A 22,322-nucleotide genomic window follows, 5' to 3' on the forward strand; every position below is an offset into this window, starting at 1 on the left:
CGGAATACTTGTTATTTTTAAGATTAGGCTAATGTATGAATATAAGTTATATGTATCTATCACATTTTACAGTTTAATCAAATTGTGCATACTGTGTGTATATTGTGCATTTTTTATTTTTCATTTTATTTACTGTACTGTATTGCTACTATTACACACACATTTACCCTTGGGGATTAATAATTAATAAAGTATATATCTATCTGCTTTCAACTACAGATTGAGTAGGTTATAGTGGATACAGCCAACTTTTGTTCTTTCACAGTATTTTGCACACCCCTACACAAAGCTCTTTGTTTAAAAAAATAAATAAATCATTAATGTTTTTCTCTTACACTAAAGAAATGTCCCTGTCCAGTGAAAATCTACTGTATGATGTAGCTATCAAAAGTGTACATAAAAGCCAACAATGAATAAAAACAGTTTTCAATCCACAAGTGAAAAAGGCTGAATCTTTTTTATTTTGAGTTATAGATTATTGAACTGTTACAAAACCAGAAGCGCTTATGAGCTAAAAAAAAACAATGGTTAACGACTGATTCAGCATATTAAAAAGATAATACTTAAGCCAAGACATATAACCAAACCCCGCATCCCTCCTTTCACAAAGCAGGCATTTCAGATTACAAATAATTGTAAACACAAGACAATTTTTTTTACCAATGCAACTGCTTGAAAAGAAATAGTATACAATGAAGATTTTGAAAAATACATTTGCAAAATGTGTATAAAGTCTATAAGAAATCTAGGGCAACTTAAGTGAACCAATTATTATACTACTATCCATAGCAGCACTAAAGCTAATCTATAAATCTAAAACTATATAAAAAAAAAAAAAGCCGGAAGAGCATTGTCTTTGAAGTACATTATGTTTTACATTTTCCTCCTCATATTCAACGTATTCAAGAAAGTTCTTTTCTAACCATAACGATTAACAGATTCTGATTCACTTGTAAAAAAAGATTCTGAATGTATAGGATTGTTCTTGATTTATCTAGTGGAGTTGGAGAAGGTAGTGAGGCTAGTGCGAGTCTGGTAAAAAGTTGATGGAGTGGGGGAGCCCAGGTCCACACTGCTCCTGCGGGAGCTTCGTCTTGAGCTACTCCTGGAGCCGCTGGTTGATCCTGGGGCGGAGGAGACATTGTAGGGACTGCTGATCCCTCTTGAAGAGACAGATGATGCTTGGAGCATTTTCAACCCACTGTTTTCCTCCACCAGACAATTATCAAGCGCGTCCTTGTATGATATCTTAAGTTTGCTCTTGGGGCAAGTTAGGTTCTTTTTGTGGTGTCTGATGTCGTGGAGATTCTGACGTGTCCTCTCGTCCAGCCAGCCCAATTTCACAGCATCATCTGTGGTTCTTCTAGAGCCTATTTCTGGGTCATAAAGCCCCCCTGTTACAAACTGGAACTCCATGAACCTCTGCCCAGCCTCATATGGTAGCCAACCCTCCTTCACGGCTTGAGCAGCAGACATCTTCTTCCTGGTTTTGACATCCTCAAAGCCAAAGAAGGCTTTCTGAGCAGGCTTAAGCTTTGAAGCCATGTCTGCAGTTATTAAGTCAAGGCGTGTGGCCTCTTGGATGCTATGTCTATGGCCATTTTTGGGATCAATAATTCCCCCTGTGCAAGCCTGAGCCTCCAGTAGTCTCTGAGCAGTGATGGAATCCAACAGACCACGATTCAGAGCTTCACTGATGGATATCTTCTCTATAGTGTCTGTGTCAAAGATGGCACCTACAGGTGCCTGGTCACCTACTGTTTCCACAGGTGAGGCCAGATTGATACATACGCTGGATATTCCGTGAAGGGAATCAAGCGAGTCTCTAGCTACACGGCTGTTTGAAGCGCTTCGCTCTGTGACAGTTGTAGTTCTTGTTGTTGTCATCTTGGCTAGAGTAGGTGATGCAGGTCTTGACAGGACTAATGATGATGAGGATGACACTGACGATGGAACCGAGGCTGTTGACGTTCTTAAAGTCGATGATGATGTTACTAAAGATGTACCAGGGGATGTTGATGTTCTTGAATTCATTGCTGATAGTGATGATGATTTGGTCTTGTTGCCGATGATAGCTGCAAATTCAGCAAGGGTGGTGGTGCGGGATCTGTAATTATCTAGATCGGATTGATCAATTACTCGCTTTTCAAGCAACTCGGTAATATCATACCGCCTATCAGTCTTCTTGTCAATGATAACAAATTTTTTGGAACCATCTGGAGCAGTGATAGTGATCTCTTCCCATTCACACTCCTGCTCTGACAGCTCCAGGAAGGTATCGTGGTCAATAAACCCCTTGTCATACGCTTCACGTACTGACATCTCTTTATTAGTCTCTGGGTCTACGATTATCACTCTCCTCTTTCTCCGACTGTTCCTCTGAGTCGACTCTTGATCGTTCTTGTCTGTGATAGGCAGAAGAATGAGGCCAGTCTTTCTATCTGTGATACAGCGTTTCTTAAGCTCCAGATAACTTAGGTTTTCCTCTGTGTTGGGATCAAAGAAACCCTTGTTATTAACATTCTGACCAGTCAGAAACTGGTTCATTTCCTTATCAAAGTGACCTCTCTTGTAGGCTATGTTCACGCCAATACGGTGGCTATATTCAGGATCAATTATACCACCACTGGCCATCTGGGCCTCTAGTAGATGGAGTCCATGATCTCTCTCTACCAAACCTCCGCTCTGTATGGCCTGAAAAAGGGAGATGACCTTGTTTGTGCCAGGCAGTCTGTAGCCAGTCACAGCCCACTCTGCAGATAGCAGATTGTCTTTAAACTCTGGCCCAAACAGTCTCTGATTGTAGGCGTCACTAACTGTCAGGTAATTGTTGGTGACAGGATCAACTATAAAACCTGAGGCAGCCTGAGCCTCCAGCAGTTTCAGAGTGGTCTCCGGTGGCAACAGTCCATTTTTCATGGCCTGATAGATTGTCATCATCTTATCACTTGCATTATCATAAACCCCTGCTATGCAAGAGGAGCCTCTCAGGTACAAGTGCAGGCGGTCTTCAATGTCCTGCTTTGTCAGTCTGCCCTCCCTTAGTTGCTCCAGATCCGAATGGTTTAAAAGGTTTGCATCCACGAGATCTATGACCGACACCTGGCCCCTGAGACCTTGCACAGTTAGTGGCTTTTTAGGTTCAGGGAGAAGCAAAAGACTTGTTTTTGGATCTACCTTGCAGTTCTTCTTCAGACATACATAAGTAGTGGCTTGTTGGGTGTCCGGGTCCAGATAACATGGAGGACGCTGATTCAGGCCCCGATATAAGTCCTCATCTATGAGATCCCTATCCATAGCAATGTCTTTGGATAGAAATATACTGAGGACAGGGTCCAAAATACCCCCCACAGACTCTTGAGCCTGAAGTAGACGTAAAGCTGTGTCCTTGTCAATTAATCCTTTTTTCATGGCCTGGCCCGCTGACAGGAGCTTGCCAGTATTTGGGTCTTTGTAACCTATTGCAGCAGCTTCAGCAGCATACAAGATTGATTCATCCTCTTTATCCACAACTCCTCTGGCACGTGCTTCCTTTACCGTCAGTCTTTGATTAGTTTTGGGGTCAATGATGTGACCAGTTGCTGCCTGCGCTTCCAGTAGCATGTTAGCACTGTCAGATGACATTACTTTCTGTGTTTTGGCTTCTGTAAAAGACATTTTCCCTGAAGGTCCTGCTGCCACACCAGCAATTGACCCTGTCCCCATCAGCAAAATCTTCATATCCACCGACACTTCTGTGATAGTTTTCTCTCCCTTCAATAGCTGGTTAAATGTTCGTTTGTCCAGGACCCCGCAATCAAACAATTGCTGCGCTGTGACTGTCTTACGGACACCATCAAAAATTAGTTTTGAAGGGTCAAACCTCTCAGAGAGTGGCAAAAGTTGCAGGCTTGCTTGAGGCTCTGTCTTGCATCTTTCCTGCAAAGCCCCATAGGTGGCATTACGCTCAGTTTCTGGGTCAAGATAACACGTAGGGCTCTTTTTCAGAGCATGGCGGAGGTTTTCATCTAAAAGGTTGTGCTTGATAGCTATGTCTTTGGGGAGAAACACGCTGATATTGGGATCAATTATTCCTCCCACCGACTCCTGGGCCTGAAGCAGGCGTAGCCCGGTCTTCCCATCAATTAATCCCTTCTTCATTGCCTCAAACACTGAGAGAAGCTGGGCTGAGCTAGGGTCCTTGAAGCCTACAGCAGCAGCCTCGGCTGTCAATAATCTGTCTCGATCCCTAATGTCAACCACCCCTCTGGCACATGCCTCCTCTACTGTCAGCTTCTGGTTAGTTTTAGGGTCAATAATGTAGCCTGTTGCAGCCTGGGCTTCTAGTAGCAAATATGCGCTGTCCTCAGGCAGGAGTGACTGTTTTTTGGCTTCTGAAAAAGACATTTTTCCTTCACGTCCAGCTACTACACCGGCAATGGCTCCAGTCCCTTTAAGAAAGACTGTCTTTTCCATAGAAACTGTTAGTACGTTTTTTTCCCCTTTAAGTAGTTGGTCAAATGTTAGCTTGTCAAGGACTCCACATTCAAATAACTGCTGTGCAGAGACTTGCTTTCGGATTCCATCAAACATTAGTTTGGAAGCGTCTTTTCTCTCTATGATTGGTAGAAGTATCAGGCCTGTGTGAGACTCTGTTTTGCTTCTCTTCTTTAAAGTCACATAGCTGGTATCCAGCTCAGTGTCTGGGTCAATATAACACTCAGGACCCTTGTTTAGGGCCCGATAAAGGTCATCATCCAAAAGGTTATGCTTGATAGCTGCCTCTTTAGGGAGGAACACACTGAGATTAGGATCAAGTATGCCTCCAGCAGATTCCTGGGCCTGCAGTAGGCGTATCCCAGTCTTCCTGTCAATCAGTCCCTTCTTCATTGCCTCAAACACTGAGATAGGGTTAGCCGTGCTAGGATCACGGAATCCCACAGCAGCGGCTTCTGCTACCAAAAGTCTATCTCGATCCCGATTGTCCACCACTCTTCTTGCACAGGCTTCCTCTACTGTCAGCTTCTGATTGGTTGTGAGGTCAATGATGTGTCCTGTGGCAGCCTGAGCGTCCAAGAGAAAATCTGCACTTTCTAGGGGCATGAGCCTCTGTTTCTTGGCATCTGATAATGACATTTTCCCTAAAGGTCCAGCTGCCACACCAGCAATGGTTCCAGTACCCTTTAGAAAGACCTTCTTATCCAAGGACACCTCTGGTACAGATTTTTCTCCCTTCAGTAGTTGGTTAAATGTTGGTTTATCCAGGATTCCACAGTCAAGCAACTGCCTTGCTGTTACTTGCTTACGAACACCATCAAAGACCAATTTAGAAGAGTCTAGCTTCTCAGTAATTGGCAAAAGAAGCAGTCCTGTGTGAGGCTCTGTCTTGCATCTTTTTTTCAATGCTTCATAACTGGCATCACGCTCAGTTTCTGGATCAAGATAACACTCAGGACTCTGTTTTAGAGCGTGACGGAGGTTTTCATCCAAAAGGTTCTGCTTTATCGCTGTATCTTTTGGAAGGAACACACTGAGATTGGGATCTAGAATGCCCCCGACAGACACCTGGGCCTGCAGCAGACGTAGCCCAGTCTTCTTGTCAATTAGTCCCTTTTTCATAGCGTCAAACACTGAGAGAGGCCTGCCGGAAATACCATCCTTGTATCCCACAGCAGCAGCTTCAGCTCCCAATAATCTGTCCCTTTCCCTAATGTCAACCACTCCTCTGGCGCATGCCTCTTCTACAGTGAGTTTTTCATTGTTTCTGGGATCAATGATATGACCTGTGGCAGCCTGGGCTTCCAGTAGCAAATTTGCACTATCTTCAGGGATGAGCAACTTTTTCTTTGCTTCTGAAAAAGACATTTTGCCTTGACTGCCTACTATAACCCCAGCAATAGGCCCTGTCCCCTTCAGATTAACGTTTTTGTCAACAGACACTTCTAGGACATTTTGCTTTCCCTTTTCTAGATCTACAAATGTTGACTTGTCCAGGACTCCACAATTAAGCAGCTGCTTGGCTGTGACAGGTTTTCGAACACCATCGAAGACAAGTTTCAAGGGGTTCAACTTCTCAAAGACAGGGAGAAGCAGAAGGCCTGTGTGTAGCTCGACCTTACATCTCCTCTTCATTGAGAGATAGGATGCACCATCCTCACTTTCTGGGTCTAGATAGAGCTCAGGCCTCTGGTTCAGAGCACTACATATCTCTTCATTAATAAGGTTACGCTCAATAGCTGTGTCTTGGGGAAGGAACACACTGAGTACAGGATCTAAAATGCCCCCCACAGACTCCTGGGCTTGTAGCAGACGCAGTGTTGTGTTCTTGTCAATCAACCCCTTTTTCATGGCCTGAAACACTGAAAGGGGTTTGCCTGTGCCAGGATCACGATATCCTACAGCTGCAGCTTCTGCTGCTAGTAACCTCGCTCTGTCACCTTCATCAACCACACCTTGATCACATGCCTCTTCAACTGTCAACTTTTGATTAGTCCTGGCGTCAATTATGTGGCCTGTTGCAGCCTGAGCATCCAATAGCAGGGCTATGCTATCTGGAGGTAGCAGATTCTGTTTCTTTGCTTCTGTGAAATTCATTTTGTACATAGGTCCTGTAACAGACCCTGGACCTTTAAGACCCTCAATTACCACCCCAGCTATTGGGCCGGTACCTTTGAGACTGACCTTTTTGTCAATAGACACATCAGGGACAGTCCTTTGACCCTTCACAAGCTGGTTGACTGTTGGTTTGTCCAAAACACCACAATCAAGCAACTGGTTTGCTGTGACTGGCTTACGGACTCCGTCAAAAAACAGAGTGGAGGCATCCAAGGTTGGAGGCTCCCTATTGATGACAGCTACCTCTTGTTTCTTCTCCATTGCTGATAGCCTTATTTTATATGAATCACCAAGCTCCCTGTGTTCCCTCATCAGCTTCTCCATCTCACTTTTCAAGGAGTTATTTTCCCTCTCCAGACGTTCCTTTTCTGTGTCATATTCCCTCATCAGGCCCTGCTTACTATCATACTGGTCCTTCCAGTAAGCCAAATCCCTCTTAACCCTCTCGTTCTCCTCCTGCAGACGCTGCCTATTGTGAAGCTCAGAGTCTTGTGACAATTTAATGCGACTGAGTTCCTCCTCTAGCCTTTGGTAGCGATCGCTGTCCTTTTCTGACAGTTGCAGTTTCAGCAAAAGAGCATCTCTCTCGTTCACAATCACACTGTACTGGGATTGAATGGATAGCATCGAGGCTGTTGTCTGCAGAAAAAAAAAAGCAGAGAGACAAAAGGTTAGTCAGAAAAACATTGACACATTGACTGGGCATTTCAAGAACTGCATTTGTTGTTTGCAATTTACATCACAGTATACAAGCATACAATTGATAGGATAGAACAGTTTTGGATATAAATGAAAGAATCATCATTCTGTTATCCGAATGAACTGCACCTAAATATGTACTGGTGCTGGTAAACCGTGACGGTAAGCTTAAATACTATGAAGAACAGCAAACATACCTACGGGTAATCAATTAATTTTGCTAGAAGCACAGATTTCTGTTTCTTAAATAGTTACTAGTCCAATCTGTTCAAAGTACAGATTGGAATAGTTTGGGATTGGAATAGTTTGGGATTGGAATAGTTACTATATACTATCCAAGAAATGTCAAAAATACATAATGCCAATATATCAATTTGAATTGACTGGTGTAAACTTGCAAGAATAGTGGCTTCCAATACTGTAAAATCCTTTGTATATTTTAAATGTATACCAGTGCCCTTTGAACACGTTTTCAAAAAGGTTTTCTAAAGACCATAAAAATGCAATAATATGAAAACAGAAATCCAACTGAGGACCAGCAGAAACTATGGAATCTGGGTAAGATCAAAAGGCAAAAGAAGCATGCAGACTGCAAATCTTTGCACAGTGTCATCAGGTCACAGATTATATTTTCATGCAAGTGATTAACATGCAAGTTTATTTGAACACATACAGCAATATTCAAATCAGAGTTTCTAAGTGGGAGGGGGATCTATAGGTATTCCGGCATGCAGGCAGAAGTTTGGGTAAAGACACTAATAGCTACTTGATCCAAATTAGGAGTTTGATTTGGAAACAAGAGTAGTCTTATTGCCAAACTGCCATGTACCTCGGTGGCCTGCTTTTGTATTTTCTCAGTTTCCAACGTGAGTTTCTTCCTCTCCGATGAAAGCTCTGACACCAGGTTGCGGTAATCTACATTACTGCGCTCACTGGCTTGCAGCTGCAGTTCCAGACTAGAGATCTGGGAGGAGAGCTCATTGTCACATCCCTGTTTGGATCTCAAGAGCTCATCTTTATCATGTTGTGTGGTCCTTAGTTCTGCCTCCAGCCTCAGCCTCTCTTTGGTCTGGGTTTCTGTCATCTCCTTTAGCCTTTGAAGCTCAACAGAGTTCTCGTTCAGTGATTTACTCTTCTCCTCTATGGTTCTGTACAGGCCCTCACTCCTGAGGTTTGCCTCCTTGCCTCTGGCCTGCTCCTGGAGGTGTTGTTGCTGCAAGGCCTTCAGCTCGGCACTCAGTTGGGTTATCTGCTCTGCAGAGGTCTTGTTTTGTCTCAAGCTTCTCTCCAACTCCTCCTGTAACCTAAGACGCTCTTCCTCCCCTCTCTTTTCTAACGCGCTGGTATGTTCTTGGCTCTGCTGTAGTGCGGTAATGGTGCTGTTGTAGTCTGCCATGGCCATGGTGTTGTTTTCCAGCTCTGTTTCTACGTCCCTTCTTCTGGACACTTCCTCTTGGTTCGCCTTTCTCAGATTTTCCACTTGGCTCTCGAGCCCATCTCTCACAGCCTGAAGGTCCTTCATGCGTCCCTGTAACCTGCTCATATTTTGTTCTACTCTGCTTCGCTCCCTGCTCTCCCTTTCCAGCTCCAAGCGCATCTTCTGAAGCTCCTCCTCGCACTCCCCCAGCTGGGTAGCAATCATTGACGAACTGGTTAGCTTCACCTGCAGCTGTGCCATGGTCTGTTCAAGCACACTTTGCCCTTCCTCTACAGTTCTCCTCCTGCGGGTCTCCTCCTCCAGACTATGTGCAGTGTAGGCCAGCTCCTCACTTTTGTCCTGCAGGCTCTTCATGACTTGAGCCAGCTCCTCTGTATATTGGCTGTTTTCCTCGTCCATCTGCCTCAACAGCCCCTCCACCTGACTCTCCAGTTCTCTCCTCCTGCGCCCTTCCTCTGTGATGACAGCCCGCTGGCTGCGAGCTTCTTCCTCTGCCCTCATCCTATGTTCTTCAGCCATACTCAGAGACACCCGGAGACTCCTGAGCTCCTCCTCTAGATTTCTTCTCTCCGCCTCCAACCGGTCCTTCTGCAGCTGGAGATCAGCTGTATCATCCTCCCTCTGGGCCGCCAGCCTCTGGATATCTGTGCGGCTGACGTGGATCTGGGATTCATAGCTGAGCTTTAAGTTACTTATCTCTGTACTGAATTGGCTCCTTACCTTAGACATCTCCTTCTGTAGCTCCTTGATCCTCGCTTCCCCATCAGCCAGCTGCTGCCGCAGCTTTTCGATCTCATAGTCCTTATTTGCCCCACTCTTCTCAAGCTCTGTCTTGGACCAGCTGACCGTCTCCAGCTCCTCCTGCCTCTGCCTCAGCCTTAACTCGTATGCATCCTGTTGCGTAGTGCAGCGATCCTCCGCCAGCCTCCTCTTTGTCTTTTCTTCTTCAAGCAAGTAGTTGAGATTTGTCACCTCTTCATTGAGGTCTGCCAGCCTTCTCTGAGTGGAGTCAAGGTTGTCCCTGGTGGCATTGTTCTGCAGCAGCTTGTTCTGTGAGCTGGACAACTCCACCCGGTAACTGGAAACAGTTTCTTCCAGACTTTTGTTCTTGTTGTTGCGGTCTTGTATTTCCTCCCTAGACAGCCGGAGTTGTTCCTCTAACAGGTCAATTCTGGTGTTACGGATCTGAAAGCAAGATGAAGCAAAGATAAATGCAGTGGTACTTTTGAGAACTAATCAAGCACATTTCCCTTCGCTTATTAAAGAAAACGCTCTAACAAAGAGAATTTAGATGATTCATAAAAATACTCAACATCCATAACTTCTTTAAACCTGCATTACTGGTGTTTTGGTCACAGTGCAACAACCTGATGCTGATATACTGTTAGAAAGCATTTTGCAATTAAAACATTGAACTTAACCACTGAATAAATATGTATATTAACTCACATAAAAACATTTAGAAATACTGCAGCAATTTATTTTTGAAAGCAAACATTTTTAGAAACAGAAAAAACAAGAATGTGAAAGAATATAAAGCAAGCACAAATATTCAAAGAACTACAAAACACAACAGTAATACCTTGAGCTCCTCCATGTTTTTGAGCAGCTCTCCCAGGAATTTGTAGTAGTCATCAGAATGAGTGAGCAACTCCATGTAACTGGTTTGTAGTTGTGTGGCCTGAGACAAAGACAAGCCACAGATACATTTAGATAACTGAACTTTGCAAATTCATACGAGAATAAACGGGAAAACATTTTCAGAAGCTCCCTTGTTTCAATAAGACAACTGTTCCAATCTGGTTTTATTACTTCCAAATTAAGATCCATCGATGGTGACTTTAGCATCGTCCGTTTGATGGGGATGTTGAGCAAAGTCTCTAAACCGGAGCTGTAAGAGACCAGGTCCGTTTCATAGTCCTGTAAAACAAAATGATAATACATCAATAAATGATTTTAATGAGTTTGAAGGCAGTTTATACGTATGCCTCTTTACCTTGATAGCGTTCGCACAGAGCTCATTGTCCTTCAGCACGCTCTCCACTGTCTCCCTCCTCGCTTTGATTTCTGCGTTCAGGGCCTTGAAATAATACAAAAATGTCAGTTGACTTGAAAGCATATGGAAATAACCAAATGAATCGATAGCAATGAAAGGATGAACAGGAAACCTTCTGGTGGTTAATATGATCTGTCAGTGCTGGGATGCTCTCTATCTTGGTGGCCTGCAGGGCATCTTGTTTCTTCTTTGTGGCGTCAATCCATTCAATAAGGGAGCTGCTGGTTTGCTTGTAGTGCTGCAGCTGAGGGTTATACAACTGCAAGTCCTGGACTCTGGTAAGAAAGGGGAAATAGCATAATCAAGCAACCCACCTTCAGCACGCTTTACAGTAGAAAGTATTGATTAATGTGAGACACAGAGAGGAAGACAGAGAGAGTTGTAGGTGCATGCGTGTGTAACGGGGTTGTGCTGTATTAAGGGCTGTTAAAAACAACAACACTGTTTTCAGAATAAATGAATCCTGTGATCTTTCAATAAATCAATTCATTGGTAAAAAAAAAAAAATGGACATCACAAGTTGCCACAGCACAAAATGCATTTGGAGGAATCAACTGGCTGATCTTGGTGTAATAGTAAATTGTTGGGTTAGGTTTAACATGGATTAACATCAGAACAATAGGGAGACATACCTCGTGTCAATCTGCCCGTGGATTCGTCTCCAGCGGTCTGACAGCAGGTTAACATGCTCGGTGTATTTGGACAGCATCATGTCACACCTCTGGAAGGGCCCGCCCACCTGGTTGTTCCAGTGGCTGGCCTTGGCCAAGTCCGCCTCCATAGAGACCAGGACACCCTCCTTTTCATCCAGCTCTGCTTTAACATTCTAGGCATCAACAAGACACCGGAGACAGTTGAATGCGACGTCCCTGACAAGCTGTCAAATTGCTTTTTGAAGAATCGGGGGATACATCGGGGAACTCTTTTTCACATCAACTTTACTGATTCAACTGGCCAAGCATTCATACAGTGGTTATCTTTCCGAGCATCGAGCATTTTCTACTTGTGCAATATACATAAAAAGTTAACTTCCAGAGAACTGCAGCAATTCTAGCACCAAAAGAAACCTGTAATTACCTGTAGGGTCAACATGTAATCCTCCACTTCAGTGTGCGACAGAGAAGTGGTCTCTTTCTCCGTCAGTCTCGCCTCATGAACTTTCACTATGTCTTCAGCTTGCGCCACACTGTCAAGCAAGTCCCTTAGAGCCTGCAGCCTGATAGAGAGGAAGAAATCATGGTTGGATACATAGTCCTTTTTTTGAAGAATGTGTGAGATCCATACATCTAGTTTAGTATTTACACACTGTATATGTAAATGTATATATATACTGTCAGCCTGGGGTTTTGGCAGAAAAAGAGAAGGTCATATTTAATGCACTTTAATGTGCTGCTTACCGCTGCAGGTAAGCGGACGAGCTGCTCTCCAGACTGCCGAGTCTTTGGTCAATGACTCCAATCTCACTGCGGAGGAACTGGGCTTTATCGGAATCATTCATGCCCTCCAGCTCCATCAAGATTTGCTCCTTCAGACGCAGGTACTCGTCATGCATCGATTGGACATCACGCTGCACCGTCTGCAGGGACACACACACAGGTCCACTCATTTCACTAAATGCACATTTCAAATAAGATCAATTGTTAAAATAATGCATGCCTGTCTTTCTTTTGTATTTACGGGTTTTCGCGTCTACCTCTAACTGAGAGATCTTGAGTCCACAGTCGTGCATCCCGTCGTCGCCGAGGCAGACGTGAACGTGCTGACTCAGCGTGTCCTCGCCGCCATCCAGCCTGAGTCTGAGCGCATGCAGCTCAGTTAAGCTGCGGGAGGAGGAGGAGGTGGAGGTGGAGGTGGAGGAGGCAGTACTTTGGGTCACCTTTACCTTTTTTAACACCTCCTTTTTCTTCACTTTTTTACATTTCTTTTCTTGTTCGAGCTTCCCGGTCTCTTCTTTGAGCTTCCTTGCTTCTTCTTCACGCCTCCCGGCCTCTTCGCGCATCCTGGCTTCCTCTTCAAGCCTTCTGGCTTCAGCCGCTTGCAGCTCTGCTTGCTGTATCTCTATTTGTCCCTGATGTACTGTGAATAGAAACGAGATTTGTTTTCATAACAGTAGAAGGTGAAGATGATTCTTTGGTAACACACTTGTAATCTTACACATACTTAATATAGTTATTAGAGAACTGAGTCCAGATTATGTGAGTGTTTTCTATTCTAATGCTTCAAAAAAAACATCACACATATTAACGACTTTCTTAAGAATAAGCAATTTCTTTCACATTTTTGTTTTTCTCCTCAAATATTTGATACAGGTGCAGAGACAAAACCATGGAAGTAGAAATTAACATTGGTGGTAAAGGTGACTAAAGAAATGATGATGAACATTTCTGTTTCACTGATAAAGTCCTAAAAACATGCACACTAAATTATAATTCTATACCAAAAATGTATTATATTCACAAGAACACAGTCCTCTTGCCTTTTTACTGCGTTGATACACGTTCAGTGAATAATCTTTTTATCACAACAATAAAATCCAAACTGGGGTGAGAGGTTTAAATGTGTGGTAATACTGACTGTATTGAGGCAGCTGCACCAGCAGCTGTTCATAATGGCTCTGAGCTCCGTTGAACTGGTTCTCAATGCTTCTCTTATCGTCGTCAGCAAACATCTGGGAGTTGTAGCTGTTCAGTATGAACTCCTCATAGCGAGTCTCCAGACTCTTGATAAGATGACGGTATTCATCAGGCCGCATTTTGGACAGCTGAACATAAACGCAAACAAACCAGCATTGAGTTTGACTTGTAACCAAAACCAACACCAGGAACCTAAAAGCATGTAAATGGACTTCAATCAAAGCACTCCTGTGATGATACTTGTATTTGTAGAGGCCGACTTTACCATGGACACTGTGAGGGAGTTGATTTTCCTGATGTCCAGGAGGCAGTACTGCCAGGCGATGAGACTCTTAACGTTGATGTACAGCTGATTCCAGATCGACAGGATGGCATCGAAGTACTGCTCGTTCCTTTGGAAAGCGCGGAGACAACATTTCAAACTTAAGTTCACAACAACAAGGTGTCTTCTTCCCAGCGCCAAAAAACATGTTTGCAGCTTACTTGTTGGCTAGACTGACGCTGTGTGGGTTGGGGGGTGGCACGATCAGGCACACAGAGGGCACCGACATATCAAGTCCCCCGGGACCCGTAACGTCCCACTTACTGCGTTGACTGTTGTCCTTTAGGATGGCCTCATTTTCCTTACAGATCACAATCTGTGGATTCCAATAAAAATACATATCATCAACGAATACATTAAAAGAACGAATCAATTCTGGCTTCACACGACAAGGCTTAGAACGTGTTAAAGGTCGGCACAAATGGATGCATGAAAAGTGATGATGTCATCTACTTTGGTTTGTTTTTAGTCTCACTAGCCTCCCAGTGTTTGAACTCAAAACAGGCAATAAACTGAAATGTGTTGTTTTCTGTGATCCGTTTCCTTGGCTGCTCGGCACGATGGCTTGATTCATTCGGAAGCCGCCCTGGCATCGGGCATACCAAGAGGATTTAATTACCAGCGGTGAGTATACGTGACGTGATGCTTGGACAACCGACCTGGTCTTGTTTGAAGTCACACAGGGCTTTGACAATGACCGGGGTGCTGCTCCTTTCGCCGGGGTTTCTGGGTTTCAGTCTCACGATGCCTCTGGACTTGTTGACCAGCCGTTGGACCTGCCTCTTGTTTTCCATAATCCTCTCCTTCTCTCTCTGGATGTAATCAATAACAATGGTGATAATGCAGATCAGTGATAATAATGATTACAAAGTATTGATGTTCTGTTGATACATATAATGTAGAAATGTTAAAACTTGGAAGAGATTAGAACAAGAAGACAATTGCAAAAGGACAAAACTTGCTTAAACCAAAATAATAGTGAGTGGTGAGACCATCTACAGATATTGTGACATTACAGGAGACTTTAAAAAAAAAAAATCTGTTGTACCTCGAGTCCCCTTTGGAGCTCCAGTAGGTTCTCCAGCGAAGTGTCCTTGTCACAGAGAAAGTTTTTACGGATCGTCTCATGATCCTTCTGCAGACTGCTGTACGTCTCATCGGCCTCTTTGAAGAACTGAGATACAGAGAAGACATTGTTAGAGATACATTATGTCAAGACAGGCGCACATTAATGACATCATACTTTCCTTTTGCATCAATCGAAGGCCTTATGTTTGAAGTTGTTATGTGAGAGTTAAAAGGGCGGCACGGTGGCGTGGTGGTTAGCACTGTCGCCTCACAGCAAGAAGGTCCTGGGTTCGATTCCGCCCAGTGGCCTTTCTGTGTGGAGTCTGCATGTTCTCCCTGTGTCTGCGTGGGTTCTCTCCGGGTTCTCCGGCTTCCTCCCACAGTCCAAAGACATGCTCTGGGGATCAGGTTGATTGGGGACTTTAAATTGCCCGTAGATGTGTGAATGTGAGTGTGAATGGTTGTATGTCTCTGTGTAGCCCTGCGATTGGCTGGCGACCAATCCAGGGTGTACCCTGTCTATCGCCCGAAGTTGGCTGGGATGGACTCCAGCCCCCCCGCGACCCTGTGTGCAGGATAAGCGGTTTGACAATGGATGGATGGATGGATGTGAGAGTTAAGCCTGGGCATCCATTGCTGTTTACCACATTGTCCTTTTCATACCATGAAAATAAACAAGTGTTTTGCTGACAACCTACTGGCTAAGCTCGTCTGTCTTTTGATGTTGGGCAAGTTATTTACAGTGAATTCATCAGAACTTAATTGCCAAAAACAACACTGATGAGACTGAACCAATCATCACAATAGTTAACACACTATACACATAGTAATTCAATCAATTGTTAATATACAGCTATGTATTAAGGGTGTCTTCAAGTTTAATGTCGTTTCATGTAACCTGGTTGTAAGCTGCGTTCTCCTTCAGATGAACATCAATGCACTTGGTGATTTGAAGGAGCCAACTCCACTGCGTCTGGAGAGTGTCCCTGTAAGCCTGATAGACACGGACAAGGAAAACAGAAACCGTAAAGATTAATCTCCCACTTATAGCTGCATGCAAACACTGTCAGATGAAGCAGGGATCGGTCCATACCTGGATCTTGTCTGACGCTGGGTGGTTGTTCTTCAGGAGGTTATCCACTCTGGTTGTCAGCTTATTCAGGTCCTTCTCTTTCTCCTCCAGGGCACTCATCAGTTTCTGTTACACAACAGGAGGTTCAGTAATCACAGGGGACAGAAAACAGCACGATTCAGTTGGAGGAAGACTCTCTGAGATGATGACTGGCTGGAGCATTATAACAGATGATGGCTCCCTGATGAGATGCAGATTAACCTCATAGAAAGGCATCAGCGTATTTTACACTCACGGGAAACTTTAAGCAACTTGAAAGAAGCTCTAAAAAATGAATCGACTGACTCTAGGGAGGCATGAAAATGAAACCAATTCGGCCCTTTATCCAATTGGACCTCTGAACTTGGAATTGCTTTGCTTACCGAGTAGCTCTCCTGCTTGCGGGGGATGTACTGGTCGATGTTCTTGTCTCCCCAGTCAAACATCAGCTCCTCCTCCTCCCTGTCGTTCACCCACATGATCTCTTTGGACATATCCTGGATGATCTGCTTAAGGTCTTGCAGCTGCTTGGTCCGTCCAAACGACATTTTCTAGCAGGGGAGAAGAGAGTATGTTTAAATACAGCAATTCACCGTAAATATACACAACACAAGAGGTGATTAGCTACAGAGTATTGTCTTTGCTTTCACCTGCAGACTGTCCCATTCTTGGTCCAGAGCGTGAAGATTGCCCTTGTCTCCTTTCTTATTCTGGGGGGAAAATAATCAACCTAAATTAGTGAAAGACACACTTAAGAAGTGATCTGAAAATAGCCTGTGGAGTTTGAAACATGGGAGCGTTTATGAGTCAGGGGAACCTCACAAGAGATGATACCGAGGTGCCTCATTGGATCTGCAGGATCTCATAACTTTGGAGCTTGAAACATATTAGGAACTACAAGTAAGGATGACTTGGACTTTGCTGCTTCCATCAATTTGTTTTTGCATGTCTCCAAGCTTTATACTTAACAGTGAACCACCAAGGTGCCAATACTTTATCAACCATTTACCACTTAAGTGTTTTTCTCTAAAAAATAGAAATGCAAGTGCATGTGCATTTAATTCAATAATGAATTGGCATTTTTTCATCCCAGCAGCAGCGGTGAATGTGCAGACTGAACCCACCAGGTCGTCTCTGGCTCGCTCCACCTCAACGCTCCTCTGGATGGAGCTGTGAAAGTTGTGGTGGCTGATGAGCTGCTGGTCGATTGCGCTAGCATCTTCTCCCCAAGAAGAAGTTTCAATCAGACGCTGAAATGAAAAGAAACATTCTATTTTGAAAGCAGAGACAAACCATGAAAAAGACGTTGTGTGACTGAAAGCGCGTCCTTTAAGTTAACTTTTTTGCAGCCCGGAGAAAAGCATTTGATGCGTTTTCTTAAACCTGTCTTGGATGTGCATGAATGTCACCAGCAGGTGGTGGCAGAGAAACAAGCTAGATTTTTCACTTAATGAATTCCTCAGCTTTTTCACCAAAATAACCCATAACAAAGCCTTCTTCAATAGGCCACTCCCAAATTTTTAGACCTACTGCTACACAATTTGTAATCTTGTTTTTCTCGTTTGAAAGAATTGTTCCACGATCATGAACAGCTCACATATCTGACAACTCATAGCAGAAGACATGTGTAAACTCTGTGTGCATGGTATTCTGGTTTAATGAGATCTGTCAGTGACACCGCATTTAAAATGTAGTTTTTAAGTATCGATGAACTTGAATTCTATTCCCTTTTCAACAATAGCAATGTAAACCAAAGTGGTGTCTTAAAAATACAAAACTCATTCAGTCAGTCAATTGGTGTATTAACAAATCTAGGATGAATTTAGTTCTTAATGTCAGCGGTGATTCTACACTTACAAGCAGCTGTGTGTGTGTGTGTGTGTGTGTGTGTGTGTGTGTGTGTGTGTGTGTGTGTGTGTGTGTGTGCACCTTTTGCTGTGCAATCCAGGCCATGGCATCTTGGAAGCTCCTTCCAGGCTCCTCCCAGGCGCCGGAACTCCCTCTGTTGCTCCTCCTCCTCCTCGGCATGGAGCCGGTCATGGCCATGTGAACCCCCTTCAGCTGGTCTTTACAGATCTCCACACTAAGGGATGGGATAAAAGAAATATAAAAAAAAGAATAATAATAACTTCAGCTACAGATACACAGGAGTCACAAGAAGAGGAGAGAACGGGGGAAGTCTTCCTTACGTCCTGACTACGTCGTCATTGGGTTGTCCCAGTTTTCTCAAGTCCACCGCGCAGCTCTTCAGCTGCTCAATGATCTCTTTGGCCATCATCATGTAGTGCTCTACCTCACCCGTGTTGCTGCCCTGCAAGGTACAAGGAGCAAGGAACAAAGCACTCATGGAGGTGTACAAAACCACTGAAAGACAAATGCAAAGCATGCATTCACTCAATTTACAATGGAAGGTGTCTTTCTACGTTGAAATGTATATGTATATGTATTTTTGTATGTTCAAACCTATCTAGGATCAAAAGGCGTTGTCACTTTTTTCAAATGTATTCAGGGTCTATAAGCATCCAACAGTGTTTTCCTATTCAGTTCTCTAGTATCTGTCAATGAAAATGAGCCAAACGCAGTACTTTTGCTCTAAACCAACTTTTTTTGCACGAGAAAAAGGTCAAATTCATGGAGAAAACTCCTGTTGAAAAAGAAAACTGACTGAAAATAGGAAGAATTAAAAGACTTTTGAAAGGAAATAATTTGAGTAAATATCCACAAAAGGATTCTACACATTTCATTCAAATGAGAGCTAATATATTACACAACCACTTCGTCAAACAAAGCACACAATGATATGTTTTGCTCATCCGCAAGGAGCTGAGGTGTGTGTGTGTCTTCTGTTAAGTGTTTGCAAAATGTAAAATGGACACTATACTGCTCAAGGGGGTTTTGCTTTACAAACTAAGCCAACAGAGAAATATTCAAAGGCCACTCATCCAGTGACTTAATTTACAACATTCCTGTAATTGTTTCTTTCTTCCACCGAAGGGAAGCTGCAACACAATCATCTTCTTTTGGAAGAAAGACATTGAGACAGGCTTTTCAAACCTCTACTGATGGGGGGGAAATAGCGTTACAAAGCTAAGCATGACTCACAGACTGCAGGGCGTATTCGGCTTTCATCAGGTATTCCTGGCACTGGGCCTGCAGGATCATGGATTTCTGGTGGATGGAACTCGAGGCACTGCAGGGAGCAGCAGAGTAAACTCATTACCACCATGCAGGCTACTATAATGACTGTAATACAAGGCATTATCCATCACAAGTTTGGCCAGTGCTCCACTCGTTGTCGACCTTGCAAGCAGTTCCTGTTATGAAACAATCCTTATATGCAGTAGTTAAGGAAAACACCGAATCTTGGCGTCTCTTTCAGCATATGAGCAACCCAGTCTCACAGCAAAACGTGTAATAGCTGGCTAGCTAGGACTGTCGGTCTATTATCTGTAAATCAGCATTTGTATGCATTTCGATGGCATTTCTAGCGAGAAGTATGCGTTATATTTTCATAATCTTCAATCAGCGAATGTAGAAGACCTTCCGTTTATTAGTTTCTAGTGACGTAGTTGCAAGGCAACGTAAATGAATAGGCCAAAATAAAACGTATTGTCATGATTTTGGGGAGAAAGCGCGGGAATACCAAGTTTCACAACGTAGCTATTACACATTTTGCTGTGAGACTGGGTTGGCATGACATAAACCAAAATGTAATAAGGATCTTTTATTAAAAAGGTCACCCTTTGAGTTAGATATATCTATGGCATTTCACAACTTCTTGTTACTTTAGCCAATATGCGTGCCAATAACAATACAACACACAAATCATGCCCGAAACTAACGCACACTTTCAGAACAAGAAAAATACCTTGAATCAAAAACGTCAATGAAAATCCAAACTTTTCTATTCAGAAGGCCTGAATAAATACCTTGTAACAAATATTAGAAATTCCACCATATGAGATTAATAACAAATGATTGGTTACCGGAGGAACTAATTGAAAGTACTACAGTAGCATATTTCCCCTGTGGGTGGCAGTGCACAGGGTCTGAAACAGACACAAGCTGTTGCAGTGGAGGGAACTAAGCAGTTCAATGTGAACTATAAATCAGACTAAGGGATTCTGCAATGAGCTGCTCTGCTGATTATAAACAATCTGCAGTTATAATTTAATTAAGTGCTGCTTGGTTCTGTTGTCACTCTATAGGCCATCAATGTAAGTCTGGTGGTAACTCCTCAAAAGAACTATGTGTGCAAACCAGCCATTTTTTTTTTGTAATGCAATTTTGCAATGTTTAAATCTGCATGGAAGACTGCAGCAAATCCCTCTTTAGTATCAAGACTTCTGCACAAGTATGATGATGCATTTGTACATTTGTTTGAGCCGCAATTGCCTGCGTTTTTATTTATTTATGGACTACCACGTCTACACAGGTTGTGCAAGGCCGAAATGAATACTGGGATTAAACAGTCTGTCATGATTAATAATTGACAGGGAAGAGCGGCTCTCCGTGCTGGCATGCATCCTCCCTGCAGAGAGGGGCCCCCGGTTCACACAAACAGGCGACGGGCGGCTGCGAGGAGTCCGCAGATCAAATAGTTGTAAAGTAAACCATAAAATGAAGTCATACCTCATTCCTCCCACTTTCTGGCTCATCGTTCCGCCTGATTCTCCGCCTCCCATGCCGCTCATCATTCCGCCTGCCATGCCGCTCATCATTCCGCCTGCCATGCCGCTCGCCATTCCGCCTCCCATGCCGCTCATCTTTCCGCCTGCCATGCCGCTCGCCATTCCGCCTCCCATGCCGCTCATCTTTCCGCCTCCTGTACTGCTCATCATTCTGCCTCCCGTGCCGCTCATCATTGCGCTTCCCATGCCGCTCGCCATTCCGCCTCCCATGCTGCTCGCCATTCTGCCTCCCGTGCCGCTCATCATTGCGCCTCCCGCGCCGCTCAGCATTGCGTTCGCCATTCCACCTCCAGAGGACTTTGAGAAGTTCATGATGTTGTATCCGTCAAGGTAGGTATCGTACCCATTTCCGCCTGCGTGCACGAGCTCACTCTGAGAGTAATACTGGGGCCCCGTGCCAGTCAAGTTGCCTTTGGACCCGACCCTGTCGCCCATGTTCAGGGCCCTTTGGGACCCGTACATACTCATTGTGGCACTGAAACGGCAGCCGAAGCGGCTCCGTGGAATCCACCAAGAGGGACTGAGCAGGCAGGCAGTCTCTCTGTCGACCCGTCAGACTTGATCCCTCGGCCAGACTGCCGCTGGAGAGCAGCGGGCAGGGAGGAAAAGGTTTGCCGGCTGGTGACCACACCTCCTGGTCCCTCCCCAAGCCGCTGAGTCTAAAAACCTCCCCTTCAAACTCAGCTGGAGGCGAAAGGCGTGTTTCAGCTGAGAGATCTACGTGGGAGCCAAAGGGGGTTTCACAACAAAGCTCTTTTTGAAAGGTTACTATACATAAAAAATGCTTCATTATTCTTATTACTTATATTTTGGACAGTGAGGACGGCTTTAAAAAAGTTAAGATTTTCTAAAATGTAAAAAAAAAATGTTTAGACTTTAGGTTATTTGGAGTGCACATCAGAAAGTGAGGACATGTAGCCTGGTCCTGACAGCTTCAAAAGGCTGTTTGCAAATTGGTTTTAAGTTGAAGGTTAAAATGGGTTTTACATTAATTAATTGATTGATGATTAGGGTGGGGTCAAGGAGGTATGAAGATGTATACGGTTTAGGTAAGGACCTGTAATGCATTGTGTCCAAACAATAATGGGAAATGTGTGCGTGTCTTGCAAACTTTTACTTGCAAATAAAGCTCAAATAAATGCATTGATCATTCAAAAAATAGAACAAAAAAATGTACATTTGCACAAAAAAATGTACATTTTCTTTTAAACATGTATTTGCAGGCCTTTTATGTACGTTTTGATATGTTGAAAAACCTGCAATATCTTCTTAACAAAAAATGTATCAACTATGTGCTCTTGTCTCCCTGAAGTGTGCTTTATTATAGACCTGGCCCTCTGCCTGCATTTTATAATTTCTCTGTGGATCTTTCTGGGTGTCAACCTTCGATTTAGTTTGTAAGCGCAGCTTAAAGAGGAAGATGTTAAGACTGGCAAACACAACGCTGAATATATACAACAAGGTGACACACCAAGTGGAAAAAGCTCGCTCCGAAACGGGTGTGTGTCTGGAGTCAGCTTTCACCCGCCCAACGAGCACCATAGCCCCCGGTGAGCAGGGGAGGAGGGGCCAACTTTGAAAGTTGTGTTAAAAAAATGTTGACTAACTGACAAACCCTGCCCATCGTGCCTTTGACACTGTCACTTTGACACTGTCATTCTGCCTCTGGTGCTAAAATATTAGCACTGGGTGTAAATGTAGCGCACACGC

General features: G+C 43.9%; 1 protein-coding gene across 2 annotated transcripts; it reads right to left on the reverse strand.

Moving 5' to 3' along the window:
* Positions 1–438: 438 nt before the first annotated feature.
* Positions 439–21,329, reverse strand: LOC120824384 (desmoplakin). Of its 2 annotated transcripts, none has more exons than XM_040185193.2 (24): positions 20,554–21,329; positions 19,024–19,111; positions 18,111–18,232; positions 17,851–18,004; positions 17,046–17,171; positions 16,572–16,631; positions 16,305–16,472; positions 15,904–16,008; positions 15,709–15,804; positions 14,791–14,916; positions 14,402–14,554; positions 13,904–14,058; positions 13,686–13,812; positions 13,362–13,548; positions 12,481–12,863; positions 12,185–12,363; positions 11,865–12,003; positions 11,420–11,613; positions 10,900–11,062; positions 10,728–10,811; positions 10,544–10,651; positions 10,314–10,412; positions 9,452–9,916; positions 439–7,233 (listed from the first exon to the last, which is right to left on the reverse strand). In XM_040185193.2, the coding sequence occupies exons 1-24, from the start codon at positions 21,078–21,080 to the stop codon at positions 991–993; spliced, it is 10,251 nt and encodes a 3,416-aa protein (XP_040041127.2). In that variant the 5' UTR covers positions 21,081–21,329; the 3' UTR covers positions 439–990. The 2 variants fall into 2 exon arrangements, with proteins under 2 accessions (XP_040041127.2, XP_040041126.2); XM_040185192.2 differs by having other exon boundaries at positions 8,123–9,916.
* Between the last annotated feature and the right edge of the window lie 993 nt (positions 21,330–22,322).

Source organism: Gasterosteus aculeatus, chromosome 8 (assembly GCF_964276395.1).
Source record: "Gasterosteus aculeatus chromosome 8, fGasAcu3.hap1.1, whole genome shotgun sequence".
Classification (NCBI taxonomy): Eukaryota; Metazoa; Chordata; class Actinopteri; order Perciformes; family Gasterosteidae; genus Gasterosteus; species Gasterosteus aculeatus.

Bases quoted from the DNA above. Each gene is read 5' to 3' on its own strand.
- LOC120824384 (XM_040185192.2), bottom strand. From the start codon at position 21,080: ATGAGTATGTACGGGTCCCAAAGGGCCCTGAACATGGGCGACAGGGTC. The intron at 12,004-12,184 runs GTAAGCAGCACA...CCTCTCTATCAG, and splicing joins TCGTCCGCTTACCTGCAGCG to GCTGCAGGCTCTAAGGGACT. The intron at 11,614-11,864 runs GTAATTACAGGT...GTTGATGCCTAG, and splicing joins ATTACATGTTGACCCTACAG to AATGTTAAAGCAGAGCTGGA.